Source organism: Pelecanus crispus, chromosome Z, assembly GCF_030463565.1.
Source record: "Pelecanus crispus isolate bPelCri1 chromosome Z, bPelCri1.pri, whole genome shotgun sequence".
Taxonomy (NCBI): domain Eukaryota; kingdom Metazoa; phylum Chordata; class Aves; order Pelecaniformes; family Pelecanidae; genus Pelecanus; species Pelecanus crispus.
This window is the reverse complement of record NC_134676.1, coordinates 22,888,542-22,904,940: the sequence shown is the minus strand read 5'-3', so window position 1 is coordinate 22,904,940 and position 16,399 is coordinate 22,888,542. Positions and strand designations below refer to the sequence as shown.

At 37.4% G+C, this 16,399-nt stretch overlaps 1 protein-coding gene across 1 annotated transcript; it reads left to right on the top strand.

Moving 5' to 3' along the window:
* Positions 1 to 2,833: 2,833 nt before the first annotated feature.
* On the top strand, positions 2,834 to 14,000 carry ELOVL7 (ELOVL fatty acid elongase 7). Its single transcript, XM_009490453.2, has 7 exons — positions 2,834 to 2,897; positions 4,619 to 4,809; positions 7,168 to 7,248; positions 7,650 to 7,706; positions 9,453 to 9,558; positions 12,385 to 12,521; positions 13,797 to 14,000. The coding sequence occupies exons 1-7, from the start codon at positions 2,834 to 2,836 to the stop codon at positions 13,998 to 14,000; spliced, it is 840 nt and encodes a 279-aa protein (XP_009488728.1).
* The last annotated feature ends 2,399 nt before the right edge of the window (positions 14,001 to 16,399 follow it).

Below are 16,399 nucleotides of genomic sequence, written 5' to 3'. Positions count from 1 at the left end.
CTCCAGATTCAGAGTAATTGATCAGTCAGTATGTCTGTGTGGTGAGGCTGTGGCTGGCACATCCTTCTCTCAAAGATGGTAACTAATCTGCAAAAACTTTCAGAATAAGTGTAGCGACTGCTGTGGAGTTGTATCTTGCTTGCTTGCTTATGAACAGAAAAGAAACCTTGAAGGCTAAGAGCCTCTGCTGTCTTAGCTCTTGTGAAATGTTTTAAAGGGAGAAGAGTTGTGAATACTGGGGTCAGGAGAGGTTGGACAAATGCTTCTCCATCAGTATGGCAAGGGCTGGGAAACATGAGGATTCGCTGTTTTCATGTGCTGCCTTTCTATTATGAGCAGAAGTAACCTATTGGAAATAGTCTGGTTCCAGATAAAAACCTTGCTTTTGGTCCCAATGCCTAGCAGGCATAAGAGTTGCTGTTTAAACACCAACAGCACATTTGTCTGTCTTCTAATGCAAAATTAAAGTGATGTCGACAACTCAAGTGGATAAATGTAAAGAATTGGTTATTTGTGAGGTTGCAGTTGTCAGGATGAGAGATTTGCTTCGTAAGAGGGAGGAAAAGTCAATAAACACCCCCAAGCCCATAATAAATGGCAGTTCATTTTGAGCCAGCATCCACGCAGAATTTTCTGGAGTTTTGAGAGCGTGTTTTGAAGCAGTAGGTTACTTGTTTAACTAAGGTTTTGGTCAGCATGTTGAGCTAGGCAGTCTGAGTTCTAGTAATATCTTCATCAGGATGAGAGCAGGAAAACTAACTGGCAGTGAAATCAGTAAACTACCTTTCTTATTGAAGAACTGATTAACTATAATGTTTATTTGCATTTGGTGAATATATTTATTGAAATACTGAGCCATACTGTGCACACGGTGCCTGTAGGCTTTGGTAGAATATTGTTACAATTTCTAACAAGATACTGTCTATTTGCCATGCCTTGTCTCTCGATAGACTGTTCTCATGAGACTGAAATGGGAAGAATACTGGATTTTAAGGATAACTTAGTATAATCAATCTAACTAATTTAATAATTATTTATAAAACACAGATTTTTAACACTTCCCCCCAGCACCAGTTACTTACAGCTGAGTTGCCTGGCTGTCACAGTCAGGCAGTCTGAAGTACCTGGTGTTCAAGACAGGGTTGGGTTTACATATGTTTGTTATCACCCATAGTTTTGCTTATGGAGCAAGATGGCAGGGATATTTATAATTTGTCTCTAACCATAAAATCTTTTCTCTCATGTGATTGCTAGTGCCAAAAGGAAGAGGGCCACTCAAGTTTCCATTAGAAGAGGATGTCCCCTGCTGCTTCTGATTTTGCCAGCACCTTTATAAATATAGAGCTTTGTAGCAAACATTGTAATATGAACACAGGACACGTGAAAATGGTCAGCATAAAGGCGGTGAAATTGAGTTGGGAAATGCTGATGCTGGAGGATGGTATTTCTGGAAAATATGAACTTTGAAGAGACTTGCAGAGAGAATATTTTCTGAACACGAAATTGATGGTAGTTTCAGATGTTCAGACACACAGGACAGAAGTGCAAGCAGGAAAACAAGTGGGTAGCAAAATGAGAATTGGGAAGAGCTAGATCAGATGAACTCTAATGAAGGCAGGCTTGTCTGTGTTGCATCTTGTGATGAAGAGTGGGTGTAGTGTACTTTGAGGTGCCTAAAAACTCCTGTGAAATGGCAGTGACCAGGAGGTACTTGTGGAGATAAGGATGAAATTATTTTTCATGAGTGTTAAGGTGAGGACAAGTAAGATGATGATAGTGGGGAGATCTGAGGAGAGAGATGCTTTGCCTTCATGAGGGCAGAACTAGCTCTCCAAACCTGCAGCTAGCTTAGCCTGGAGGAGACACAGAAGGGCAGCCAGAGGAAAGGAGCTGCTTATCAAGGTGTGCTGCAGCCTGGACTAGCAAAGGTAAATACGGTGTGAAGATTGTGCAGGGGTGCAGAGAGAAATCATATGGCAAAGTGAGACGCTGAGTGGGAATAGGAGAGACACTCTTCAAATGTGCTAGGATTTTTAAGAAGTATTTTCTAGGGGGAATGAGGCAAGGGAAGGGCTGCTGATGAGTACTTGATTTTGGAGCAAAAATCAGTATTCATGTAAGCATACTTCTCTAAAAAGTTTTACATGTGTAGGTGGTGCTGCATGCAAACTGGATGTGCTGGATAAGTTCTGTGAGTGAATGGTGTTTCCAGTGGTACTATGACACTTCATGATCCCAGTGTGGAAACAGTTGATTCATCATTGTGATTTGCATACTAATTATAACATAGCTAATTACTGTATTTAAAGGGAGTATGCAGACATATTGGCACCTTTCCTCCTTCCCACCTGCCTTAGAAATACTTCTTACTTAGAAAATTAAAATTTTCAATAGTAATTGTTGCAAAGCTGAACTTCTTCATATGTCAGTGACTTGGACTTTAAGTGGAGATGGTAATAAAAATTAATTTAAGCAGCCGCTCTTTATTTATATTTTCCCCTTAACTGTAACAGTTAACTACAGCATGGTTTCTTGAGATAACGCTTTATGGCATGGAAGCACCTTGTTTGGTATATAGAGATTACAAAATCATATTGTTGTGCATAACAGCTCAGCTATAAATTAGCCCCAAGCATAGTGCGATGTGGTCAGCTAATGCTCCCTGATCTGTATTTCACATGTAGTGCTCTCTGTATTTTTTTTTCCATTCTGTTTCCTGAAAATCTTTTGCAAAATGCTTTACTGACCTTTATTTTATTAATTACAAAAATCCATATTTGTGTTTTGGTTTGTTTTCCTGCAGGCAGCATCATAAAATCTTAATCAAGTGAAAATGTCCTTTAGCAATCTCACATCAAAGGCTGTACTACTGTATGATGAATGGATTAAAGATGCTGGTGAGTCATTTAAATCTAAAACTTACTAACTTTCAATAATTTTGAATATCAATGTGTAGGTCTTCTAGGTGTACTGTTTATCAACTTAAAGTAGCTTTGTCTTCCTGTAAACATTTCTAAGATGTGCCAGGTTACCTATGGACATTTTTAACTGTAAAGAACAGACTAGTTTCTGCATTCTACAAAAGGAAAAAAGCAAAACTCAGCTAGTTTATGGGTATAACTTCAGACTAACAAAGCGCAGAAGTGATTCTTCTGTAGGTGCTTCTGGCTTGCCTGTATATATAGTTTAAGTTTTTCCCGTGCTGCTAAATGTAAAGCTTTAACTCTTGTTCATTATTGAATGACGGTATTTTATCAGTTAATTGAGCTAGGTGCATGGTGTTACTGTATTTTTCTTTTGCAAAGTAAAAGAAATAAAAACCCTGACAAGTTACAGTATCTTGAAATTAATCCTCAGATTAATTAACTCTGTGACAGCTCTGTTTTGACAAGGAAAGTTAGTCTCTTGTTGCAGTTGGTATGAGGACATTAAACACACTTTGTTTTAACATTGTTGTTTGGTAATTCTGCATGCTTACCAAAAAATGACAGAGAAGATTTCAAGTTTGGGGTTAAGGACCATCTCTCGCAGTGGCATCCCTGAGAGTCCCTCACCGTGGTAGTCACATAGTGACAGGGATTAGCTGATTGCTGCGGAAAACTTGAGAAACAGTTAAGGTCTGATCAATAAAATTACTGATTTATCTTTTCCAGTGTAGCCGAGAACCATTTCTCTTGTTCTGTAGAACCATAGCATGCAAGTGAGAAGGGAGTTTTGTGAGTATGACTCGTAGGGTTTTAATCCATATTTAAAAAAAAAAAAAATTAAGTTCAAATCAGTTCTCCTGCTTATGGAGAAATGCGGAAGTCTTTGGTGAGCTAGAACTAGGTGATGAACCACAGAAGGATGCAGTGGAATCATGGTGAAGCTTAGAGGGAGCGCCTGCCAGCCTTAGCTGCGGGGAGAGGGAGCAGGGCGTGTGTAGGAGAAGGACTCTCTGCCATACTTCTGTCTGGGACAACTGGAGAGAAACTTGCAACACTTTTTCTGTTTGGAGGCTTGTAATATGAAAGTGTGTGTTTTATGGTGCTGTGAAAGTAGTGACGTGTCTGGACTGAATAGGTACAAGCCTCGAGTACTAAGCTATGAATACCAACTGATGGGAGCGAAGGTCCTCTAACTTTAAAATCCCCATACTTAGTATGTCTAACATTGTACTGCTTATAAAGCTTGAGGATCTTGAAAAGAGGGGCTTCTTCCCGTCTGCGACTTGAACTTGTGAAATAAGGTTCATGCTTTTCCAGAAGAATGAAGTCTAACGTGGAAATGCAGCCTCAGCGATCTGCTTGGGCATTGCCTTCCTATGCTGCCCTCTGAGCCCCATTCATGTGTGAAAATGCAGACTTTCCGTGAAGGAGAGCTCTAGACCAAAAATTGCATCTTTCATGATTCTGTGTCTCCTCTTCATTACATGTGAAGAATTGATGCAGAAAGAAGCATCGAATCCTGCAGGTGCTAAATGTTGTTATCCAGTTGGTATGGATTTGAGGTGAATGGACTCTGAAACATGATCAGTGACAGCAAAACCTAAACCTTTCTGTAGCTGTTTTAGGATTTAGTAAATACTGGAAAGATCTGATTTCTTCCCCCCCCTCCCCCCCTTCCTCCTCTCTTCTAGATCCAAGACTGGAAGGCTGGCCACTCATGTCTTCACCTTTTCCAACAACCTTTATCATTGGAACCTACATTTATTTTGTAACTTCATTGGGACCCAAACTCATGGAAAATAAAAACCCTTTTGAACTCAGGCAGATAATGGCCTTTTATAATTTTAGTGTGGTAGCCCTCTCTTTATATATGACTTACGAAGTAAGTACTACTTTTATTTGTAAAGTATTTATATGTTTTGTGTCTCTAACTATCCTCATACTAACTTTTAATAAATTTATTCATATAATTCCCACTCTGCAATTCTCAAAAACCCTATTACTCTAATTGTTGTAATTATAATCCTCCAAGCAGTATGCTAAACTAATTGAACTGATACTTGAAAAAAGGGAATAAGTCATACCTAGAAAGATAGATTGTAAAATATTTTGTGTCCTTATGAGAATTTTTAATTTTGTAAATTATATATAACTTATTTACTTTCCTTGGGCTGTAGCAGGTGAAGCAGACTACATGTTTTTCTTAGTCTGTTGTAATTGTTTCTGTCCTACTGCAGGACAGTCAACACTGATGTTTCAAACACTGTGTAGAGTATGTTTACTATGGAATAATCTTCAGTTAGATCTGCCTTTTAAATGACAGAAGTTAACAAAATCTAATTTGGTGATCTTCATCCTTTAAAAAAAAAACAACCAACCAACAAGCAAGCAAAATCCCCAAGCCCCCCAAAACCCAAAGGATGAAAGTCTTTAGCATTGATTTTCCTCCCCCACCCCCAAAATAGCAAATGCTCTTTCTGTCAAAAGGAATGTTGAGATTTTGCTGTAGTTCACAGCTCAAGCAATTGTTAGACTTTAGGACTGGAAAGCCTGATGAATTATATAGCATTATGGGTTGCATGACCTAAAAATCCTTAACCATGAATGGTTATGTAGAAGCTTTAATTTAGAACCTTAAACCTTAAGATAGCTAATGTCTGTTGTGGTTTTTGGTTTGTGGGTTTTTTTGGTTGGTTGGGGGTGTTTTTGGTTGTTTTTTTAAAGTGTAGCTATTTAACAATAGTATTGTGTGAAAGATAGCCTTACACATTTGCTTGGTGACGCACCACTATGCTAGTACTGATGCTCTTTGTGTTACATCTGGCTCTTTCAGGTTTGGCAAACTGGTAATGAAAAGTTGTCAAATTATTGTGCCAAATTGGCAGGATACCCTCCTGTTAGCTCAGCTGCATAAATTTCATCATGAGTTACAGTGAACTGCTCAACATTTCTTTTAACAGCACTCTAAAGGCAGTGCAACAGTAGCTATTTTGTGTCATGATTGTTGCGTGGAAAGCAGTGGGCAAGACACACACATTTGCTATTTAGACTTTGTTTTGAAAAATCGCCAAACTTTCTTTTGCGATCTGGTGACAAGTTTGGTTTTGGTTATAACCCTCAGAAGCAAAAAAATATATTAAACTTCTGCTAGTGTCTGACACTAACACAGTGTTCAATTAATCTGCTGTCAAGACTTCCATGTTACAGTTTCATGAAAGGATGCATGGTTAGTGTGTAACATTGAATTTATGCTATTGTCTGGTACTCAGAAAAAAGCTGATTCTTTCCTTCTTTGGATCCAAGCCATTTGGTGGGTGCTTTAGTATTGTGCTGTCTTGGTGGCGTTTCAGATCTTGTTTTATTTAAGCAACTGATTCTTCTAGGAGGTTAAATGGGCTAAACCGCTCCATCTGTTAAGAGAGCTGAACCTCATATCGTGCATGAGTGGATAATGGTAACCAATGGATGAGAAGCACTTTATAAACAGATATAAGATAAAGTAGTCCTAGTGGCTGGCAGGGGAATGAGCCAAGCGTAGTATTAACAATGTTGCTCTTCTCCAAGCTTTAATATATTCTAAGAGAAAAGATTAAATTATACTTGTTACATACAGTCTTTTGGTCATTCATGTGTGCTCTCAATTGTAAAACCCTAGCTTCTCATCGTTTCTATCAGTGAAAGACTAACTGAATCATGCAGTTTAACTAAGCAAAATTTTAGAAACTATGATACCAAAAATATAGTGCATACTGATTCGTTCCTTGTCTCTAATGATATTAAGCCATATTTTCAGTTGTGCTGGTTTTCTTTCAGTATTAAGATGGTGCTGATTTCTTTTCAGTATTAAGACAGTTGGCTGCAATAGCAATTTTCAAAACATTTCAAAATGTTTGATTTGTTTTTGTGGTCTGATTTACACAATAAGTTGCTTTTTTAACATTGATTTTTGAGGTGCAGCTGTTTCTTGTCTTCAGTTACTAATTATGAGATAATGGGTGTAGGAAGAAAGTTCTTGTCCATAGGTGTGGTCCTGGAATTAGCAATTCATTAATCTGCAACAGCAAAGGATTTTATGGTAGCTAGCCCACACAGAGGTAGATGATTGACAAGGTTGCTGATTCAACAAGTTTTTAATATTGTTTTCCCCTCCTGCTTAGTGATTGCGAAAGTAATCCAAAATTAATGAAGTTTTCAAAAGACATAAAGTAAATCTTTGCTCTTTTTCTTTTCCTTGCTCCAGTTTCTTATGTCGGGTTGGGCCACAGGGTACTCATTCCGGTGCGATATCGTTGACTACTCGAGGTCACCTACAGCTCTAAGAGTAAGTTGCCAAAAACAAAGCCGAATTGTTATGCTAGGCTGACTTTATTTTTAGAAATGCTTTTTGAACAACCAAATGCACTGCTGTAGAGTGGAATGCACTAAATGGAAATGCCCTCTTGCATAATGTAGAGCATGTGAGTGAACTGGAGGGGTTGATTGTTTGGGAGAAAGAAAGAAGCAATGTATTTGCTGGCTTGTTCTTGGTTTTAAAATTCCTTCAGGATTAAAAAATGGTTTGTGTTTTTAAAGAAAACCCAAACAAACCATACATTTAAATATTTCTGTCAATGTTGTGACACCACTTACTTGTCCCAATAATAGCTACTTATTTTTCCTGCAGCTGCTTAGTTTTATTTATGCCTATTATGATTTGACAATTTCTGTTTTTTACTCTTGCAGATGGTACGAACTTGTTGGCTTTACTACTTTTCCAAGTTCATTGAACTGTTAGACACTGTAAGTATTTGTAGCCTAATAAAAGTAGTAGTGAGGTTTCCTTTTCACAGTAGAAGAGCTGGTGCTGTTGGGGGCTGGGGGCATAAATTGCTTTTTATTTAGCCTTCTGATCTTCAATTATTGGAATACCATCATGGTCTTTACCCTTATTATCTCTTCTCATGTTATTGTCCTATTACACTGCCATTCCTTGATTATCAGGAGAAATATTAATGAGGGAACACACCCCTAAAAATTTAGGAAGCCCAGATTACCTGTCTATTTAACAGCTGAATACTTTAACCTGTTGTGCTATGGCAGTGTTTGTCTCAACACTGCAGATAAAAAACAGTGTTGATCATGCTGAATTTTTTTTCTATGTCATCTTCAGATTTTATCTTCCATATTTGGAATATTTGCATCAGCAGCTCTGAATACAGCATAAACTGCCATGCCTACCTGCTCTAAATTCCTGTGTATGCCTTGGGGTCATGACTATAGATGTGTTTGATATCAGGTTAGCACTCTAACCTGTTTCAAAGAAAGTCTAAGCAGCAATGCATGAAGCAGAATGCAGACCTCGCTCTCCAGCAGCAGCCATCTGCCTTCCCCTCTTCCCAAGACCGACACCTAATAGGGTTGGTGTAGCTACTCTCAAGCCAGCTTCTGAGTGTTGGAATCAGCTGGGATTTCATTTGCGCTGTTGTGTAGGCCACAATAGTGGTGATTCAGGAGCTGACTCATGAGCAGTTAGGATGTTCTTACACCCTGCCAGCAAAGTTAGCCATCTAACTTTCATCTGCAAATACTCATGATTCAACACTGGAAGATCTTACTGACTGAGACAAATGGAATGGTAATGGAAGGGCCAGGAATGCTAAAACTGGAAAAGCCTGACAAGTTTAGTCCTCTATTTACCTTTATTACCCACTGGTTAGACTGCTTCTTTTTAATTGGTCCTGGACCTGAAAAATTCTTTTTTTAAAAATTTGTTTTGTTTGAACCCACCCAGTCAGGTACCTGTTTCTCGACAACTTTTTGATTTTATTGCAAAAGTAATTTCTTACCTGTGTTTAAGTCAGCTGTTTCCAAATGTTTTCCCTGGCACACCAGACTTCTTTTCTTCTGTATTCCTTTGCTTGTCATCTGATACTACCCTTTGTGTGACCTGACTTCTCCTTAGACAGTTTTCTTGCTCTGTCTTCCCTTAACACTTCCCTCGATGTCTGTCCTTTAAAATGTGGCCTGTCAATATTGATTAAGAATACCTACATATATTCTGTCTAATTTTGTCTTTTTCGAAGGGTAGCTAAGTTAGTGTTCATAATAAAGTGCTCTTTCTCCAACTTAATATTTCCTACTGTCTCTATCTGTTGCTAGTCCTCCAGTTTTCTCAAATGGCCTTGCCTTAGTAGTTCAGGGGACTTAAAATCTGATTCTTCTAGATAATTCTCAATCCAAGCAAGTCCATCTTATGCTGTCTGTTGCACACATAGGTGATGGCTCAACCTTGGACATTTGCTTTCAAAGCTTGTGCTGGCTTTTGAGACTCCACAGGTGGATTTTACCTGCTGGTTTAAATTTTTTTTTTGAAAACCAGTCCACATATCCAGAGCCTCAGTTTCTCTTCTTCTCCCAAGACTGCAACTGTGAAGAATTTTTAAGTGTATAGTAGTGAGCAGCCAGGACTGATGCATACAGTTTTCTCTAAGTATGTTTGGCTTGATTATGTCCTGTAACACTCTGTTCATTAAAAATCTGTTTCAGATATTTTTTGTGCTGCGTAAGAAAAACAACCAAGTTACATTCCTGCATGTCTTTCATCATTCCATCATGCCATGGACCTGGTGGTTTGGAGTCAAATTTGCTGCAGGTAGTGGGGAGAGAGTTTAAGGTGTACATATCTTCTGGTAGTAAAAGTTAACTATGCTAGACAAAGATATTTAAATAACAGAATTAAAAATCTTGCAAACATCAAAGTTTTTAAATATAGGTATCTGCAGTATTTCTGAGATCACCATAATTATTTAAATGGGTGGGGAGTACTCATTTCTCCTATTTGACAGCATTTTGTGCAGTGTTGGTTTCTCATGGTGGGGAAAAGGTGCAGAGGAGAGAGGTCTACATAAGCAAAGAGCATTATTACATGAAAAAGAGATGCACCTGTAAAACCAGAAGCACTAGGGGAGACATATAAGACAGACAACTGTTGAAACTACTTCAGAGCCATTTGTCCCCCTGAAATTTAAGAACGGAGTTGGAGGGGAGGACTGTGTTCTCATTTTTTTTGCCCATTTAAGAAATTATTCAGGCTTTGTTGCAGTTAATTTTACTGGCTTTAGGTAGCATAATTGGGGTTTATTTACATCTAAAACTTTGGCTTTCACAAAACTACAGAAATATTTTTTTGGACCTTACTTATTACAGAAACTTACTTGAATTGTACTGAATTGAAAGTCTTTGTCCACTTCTAGCTTACCTTCACTTTCTCCTTTCCTGCTCTGTGTGTCTGTGTGTGCACCACTAATAAATACAGCTTGCCATGAGAATAGCCTGATAAGCACAGAGTGGAGAAATGCACGGTCATTTAGTAGTCTATCTCTAGGAGGGTGTGAAGTTTTTTTTAGGAGTTTCCACCAAGAAATAGGTTTGTTTTGTACATGTTTCTTCACTCATGTTCTCTGTCTGGCATGTTTTTTTCTCCCAGAAAATTAGTGAACAATTGATGAAGAGAACCACTGCTTATTAAATCTGATCTGTTAGTGTCTGTTTTATGGATACAAAAATAAGACCTGGAAGCAGTCCAGAAGATTTGCAGATGGGATCTTTTGAACATGTCCAGTGTGCAGATTTTCCTAGCATATAAAAAGATATACTTCTGCTGTATTTGCTGAGTTTCTTATTAGGAAGCTGGTGTCTTGATCATGTCTTTCTCAAATGTTGCTGAGTAACTGGTATTTTAAGTTAGTGATGAAATTGTGAATAGTTTTCTCAGCATACAGTTCAATGTGTTTATAGATTTGCAAAAAAAAAAAAAAACCAAACCACCACCCAGGAATTAACAGTCCCTCCTCTTCAACCTTGAAAAGTTTCCATTTATAGGGGATTAACTTTCTGCCTTTTATCTGGACAATCAGATCAGTATGCCAGCTACAGGCTTCTGATTTTGCATGGGATTCAAATTTCCCATGTGATAATTTGACAAATACTTTCAGCAAAGTGTGCAAGAACCGTTTTGTCCTCTGCTAATAATAGTCCCTTGTATTCATGCAGAGCTGTGTTTATTCCTACAACTCTATTGCTTATCTTTATACTAATCTTTCCAAATATTGTTCTGTTTGATAACTTAAATTTTTTTCCAAGAATTTCAGTCCTGCTGATGATTATCTTGTATTCAGTTTCATCACTGTGTGTCCTTCTAAATAGTGGCATTGATCAAGTTTTCAACGTGTTGGTAAAAAAAACAACGGGTTTGAATGGAGGTGCTGATTTCTCTCTGATCTGATATTAACAGGAAATTGTAAGATGGTGCTTATGTATGGCATTGGTTTTTGGAGCATATTTTTGTAATGTTGATTGGTTGCTGTTTCTTTTTTCTCTGCTTTAAACTATTTATTTTTTCTTTTGAATATTTGCTGTGCAAGCCAAAAAAAGTATGTACATTTGAACTGTAAGAACACTCAAATTATTTTTAAAAATACATAGAGCTAAATTTCAAAGAAAGTTTGCAATCACAGCTGGAGGAGTTGTGATCTATCAAGCTGAAAGATTAGTGTGAGCTACTAAAATCACAAAATAAGTCGCATTTTTAACTTGAATGATTCTTAATGGAAAATTGGTGCTTTTTTTTCCTCACTAAATGCCTGGTTTTATGTTATCTTGTTTTCTTCCTGTTGCTCAGTATTTTCATGTTTATGTTTCTTTTAAAAATACTTTGCTGTCTGCCACTTCTTGGATCATTTTTACCTATAATTTGTTTGGCTTATTAAAATAAAATTACTTTGAGCAGGATCATCTGACTCCATAGTTGATCCAATGGAAAAGGAAGTACTTCCTTACTTGCTTTGTGAAATGTTTGTATCTTACCAGTTTCAGTCATGAGCTTGCCCCAAATGGGGCTACTTGGCCTTAAATTTCCTTTTCATTGTAGGTATGGTTTTGAGATGGACCACCTGGATTTGAGAGGCCTTCACGTAGGTCATGATTGCAAAAACTTACTGTCTGAAACGGATTCGTTTCCTGGGAATCTGGAAATCTGTGTTGAGGAGAGAATTATTACTCATCCTCCAGACCTTTGCAAATGACCTTTACATGATGTCTAGAAAAGAGGTGTACAACAGGGGGAACACTGTTTCTACTAAATTTTGTGTCTCCATCACCTATATTTTTTAATGAAAAATAATAAAAAAAAGAACCCAAAGAACAAAAAAAATCCACCGAAACCTTTTACAGATAATTAGATCAGCTAGGTTTTATTGCTGTTTTGGAAATGTTTAGATAAGCCTTTTCTGAGAAAGGAAACTGATGTGATCCCTTGGAATTAGTGTCAACCCAATTCAGGTTAAATACCTTGAGGATTAATCAAAATCTGTGGGGTTTGTTGTAGTGTTTTTTCTACCCTGACGCTAAACTACTAGCACCTGAGGTGGCTTTTTAAATACCTGATGGAATAATACTACAATGTTTTGGTTTTCTATAGGTGGATTAGGAACATTTCATGCTTTACTGAACTGCATTGTCCATGTTGTCATGTACACTTATTATGGAATCTGTTCTTTGGGACCAGCCTATCATAAATATTTGTGGTGGAAAAAATACATGACAACTATACAACTTGTGAGTAACTTTGTTTGATGTAATCACCTCTCAGAAAGCTGATTGTGGCTAACACAGACTTAATGCAATACATTTGTACTTTAGTTATGTTCATGTGTGTTGCTTACAGTTGATGCAAGGTTTACTCATGTTTCAACTGAGTATAACAAAAGTTGTGAGGTCCCCTCGGTTATATATTTAAATCTGCTGACTTCAGCATTCACTATAATCACAGATGAGCTTTTCAGTTATGCAGTACTTGGTAATTATATTTACAAAACTCATTGCTTGTACAAAAATGATTAGAATGTAATTTTACACCAAGAAAACATAATTAATGTACAGAATACATATGTGACTAGTAGTGAGGAAAGGGAAAATGAAGTATTTCTTTAGCATTTCATGTGTGTTTTTTCATAGAAAATGTCTGCATTTAGAGAATTTACCTCTTTAAATCAGAGCATTAAAAAACACTGTTGCAGTAATTACATTAAGTGTTTTATCAGCATTAGATCACTTTGAAAAGGTTACTGCTCTGGGTTCTTTTTCATGCCTGGCTTTTTTAATAGCCAAATTTTCAAAATTCAGCTTCTGGTTAAGCAATTAGTTTGGCCTGAGCGAGGATGATAATGTAGGAGGGAAAGGAGCAGGGAGAAGCAACCATGGCTGGCTGCTTGCACCAGGTCTGGTGTTAATAGTTCATATAACCACGTGTAACTGAACAATTTAGCTTGAATATTTATAACTTACTTAAAGTTTTTTTGTCTTGGCGGCACTACCAGTGGATTATTAACTTGTTCACATGGAAATTTTTTATTTTTAAATCCTCCATTAAATTCTTTTTTGGGACCTGCGGACCTTTGTGTCATGTTCCTCACACACACGCATGTGTGCGGAAGATGGGAATGCATGTTCACCAATCCTATAATGGGCTCCTTTCTGTTCTTCTGGCTAATTTTTCTGAAGGAGCCTCCCATTTTTCACAGGTCAAACACTGTTATTTCCTGTCTGAACTGGCTGGGGCAGACTCCCATTCTCCTAGTATGGGTTTCTCAGTGCTGCTTGTAGTTCAGTTTGTCCCAGGACTACTACTTCTTTACGCTGTGAAAATGTTTTTCAGTGGGGTAACATTTCGTGAGAGGGGTTCTAAAGGTGCATCTCTGTCATACTAAAAAGCCTCCCCCAAACATGCTTTCTGTTTTTCTGTATGCAAGCTATGCTGAATCTTTTTAAACTTCTGTAGTAAGTTTGTAATTTATTTAAAAATTGTTTCTTTTCTTTGCCTTTTTCCTCCAGGTCCAGTTTATTATAATTACAGGCCATATAGGACAAATCTACGTCATGGATGATTGTCCATACCAGTATCCAATTTTCATGTTTATCATTTGGCTATATGGCACTATGTTTTTAGTCTTGTTTCTCCACTTCTGGTACCACGCTTACACAAAGGGACAACGACTACCAAAGGTGGAAAGAAATGGGATCAGCAAAGATCAGTGAAACAAACTCTTGTCTCTTAAAACAAAAAAAGTGTATATGTCAAAGTGGAAACTTGCACTACTCGACAATCAAGTTATTTAGGTGCACACACTATACGGTGTATATTTTGTATGTTTTCTTCCAAAACAGAATTTGTATTTTTACTCTAAGTTATTTGGTATTCAGAATTTGAGGGGTGGGGAGAGCAGCGTGGATCTCTGATTAAAAAAGAAAAAAAGAGAAAGAAAGTGTTTTTTCAACAGCTTGGTCATGTTTATCCTATAAGAAATGAATGGATAGATGATCTCTGTCTAGAAGAAGCATGAAAATAAAGGTATTGATTGGGAAAATTAAAATTTGTATGCTAAGTACTGAGTACTTTGAACACTGAGGGGGAAAAAAATACTTCACCTTAAATGTTAGAAGTTGTTGAGACTGTCAGCTGCATTTTATTGAAAGAATGAATCTTCAATAAGTACTGTTTATAGAATCTAAAGCTTATTATTAATATAGTTAATACATAAACATTGTTACATGTGTTTACAAACTAAAGAAAGGGGATATATGTTAATCTGTCAAGCAGTGGCGTTTCATTTGAAGATCATAGATCTTTGGATGTACTGTCTTTAAGATAGCAATTCATTTCATATTCTACTCACTTGAACATTATTCTAAATGTTGGAAACCTACTAATTTGAGGATTATCCAAACTGTCTTGTAGTGTAATGATCAAAACACCTTACTGAGTTGTTGACCAAAGTAGCCTAATATCCATAGATACATTGAATAATAAGTATATATTTTGATATTGGTAGCTTAGGCTGTTTAGAGGGGGAAAAAAATCTTGTAGTTCAATAGCCAAAATCTTAGTCCTCAAGTAAGTTTTTAAAAAAAATATTTTTTGATTGAAGCCTAAATGTCACCTAGCATGATTGTACTGTGATCTATTTTATTCCATTTCTATTATCTATTGAAATACATGCCTAGAAAGATTTTCTGTTGGTTTTTTTCATGATCATTATTGTTTGTTTTTAACCAATTCAAGGGTAAATTTTCTCCATTAATAGCACCAGTTACCTTGTCTGGAACTAGGCAAAAAGATACGTGCCATTCTCTGAGCTGCTGAGAGTCAGGCAGGCAATGGCGACAAGGCATGACTCCATCCCGTGTAGAATTAACCAGTATGTTGTTTTCCATGGTTAGGCAGATTGTTAGGGTCACTCACATCGAGAAATCAAAGGACCTAGGTATGTGTATGCAAGTTGCATTTGTACTGTATGAGTTTATTAAGGAATTGGTGCATGCAACAGATCTGTAAATGAAGGGTTAAAAGTGTTCAAATTAATGTTACCTTTAAAAGTACTGGTTTTTATTGTGTTCACTACTAACAGAAAAGAGGCTTGCAAGACTTGCTTTGTGCTTGACCTGCCTGTGGGATTTTTTCAAATACCCAAAACTTTGGGGAGGGTTTTAATTGTCTCCCTGTTGTACAATGCCAACAAAGTAAATTTTGTTACCTGAATACTTTTATGGGAATACTGACATTTATGGTGCATTGTTAATGCTAAAAGAATTTCAACTGTATCTTGGACATGAGTTGCAAATGATTTCTTATGAGATTACACACAAGTTTTCTTTATAAAACAAATAAAAGAAATTATTATGTTTTATCTTTCTACTATTTAATCCCTGTAGCTATCAGCTGTCATGGCAGATTGAAATTGGATCTCAGAAGGTATTTGGGTGGCTTGAGGTGTGTGTTGCGACCCTTAAATTTTAGATGCTTGATCCTGGAATCCTCAGTGCTGAGTTTTGGCTCGCTGGCAGTGCGTGCAGAGAGGTGCTTTAGCACAGAATCCAAGACAGCTGGGTGCCAATCAGGGGACATGCACTTTTTCAGTGGGAAATGCAATCATGGACTCAAATCCTGCCAGCCTCCAGCCTGTGTGCATGCCCTTGGCTTCCAAAGTAGGGGGTCATTTCCTGAGGACAGAGACCTATTGCTGTTTTTTTCAGACAGCAAGAAAGGATTTGGCTCTGATTTATTTTTAAAGCTTGAATTGTACCTATTTTTTTCTGTAATAATTTGTTAACTAAATATTGATGAAGAAAGTGGGACAATTTGGTTCATTTAGGCCTTCTTGAGCCTGAGGGTTGAAATGTATTTGGGAAATGCAGGCCTTTCGGGGAAAGCTAGTCTCTAGTGTAAGCTGGATGATGCTACCCTCTGCTTCTGGAGGGGAATAGGCATTACTCTCTAGTCTTGCAGATGACTCCTGTGCTCGTAGGGGAAGTCCTAGTTATCTCCCACCTCCCCAGTACACATGGAGGAATTGCATCCTGCAGCAGCTGGATGTGAGGGGCCAGATACTTGTTTGTTGGTTTGGGATTTAGATCTGCAACTGATTCTTTAAGCTCAC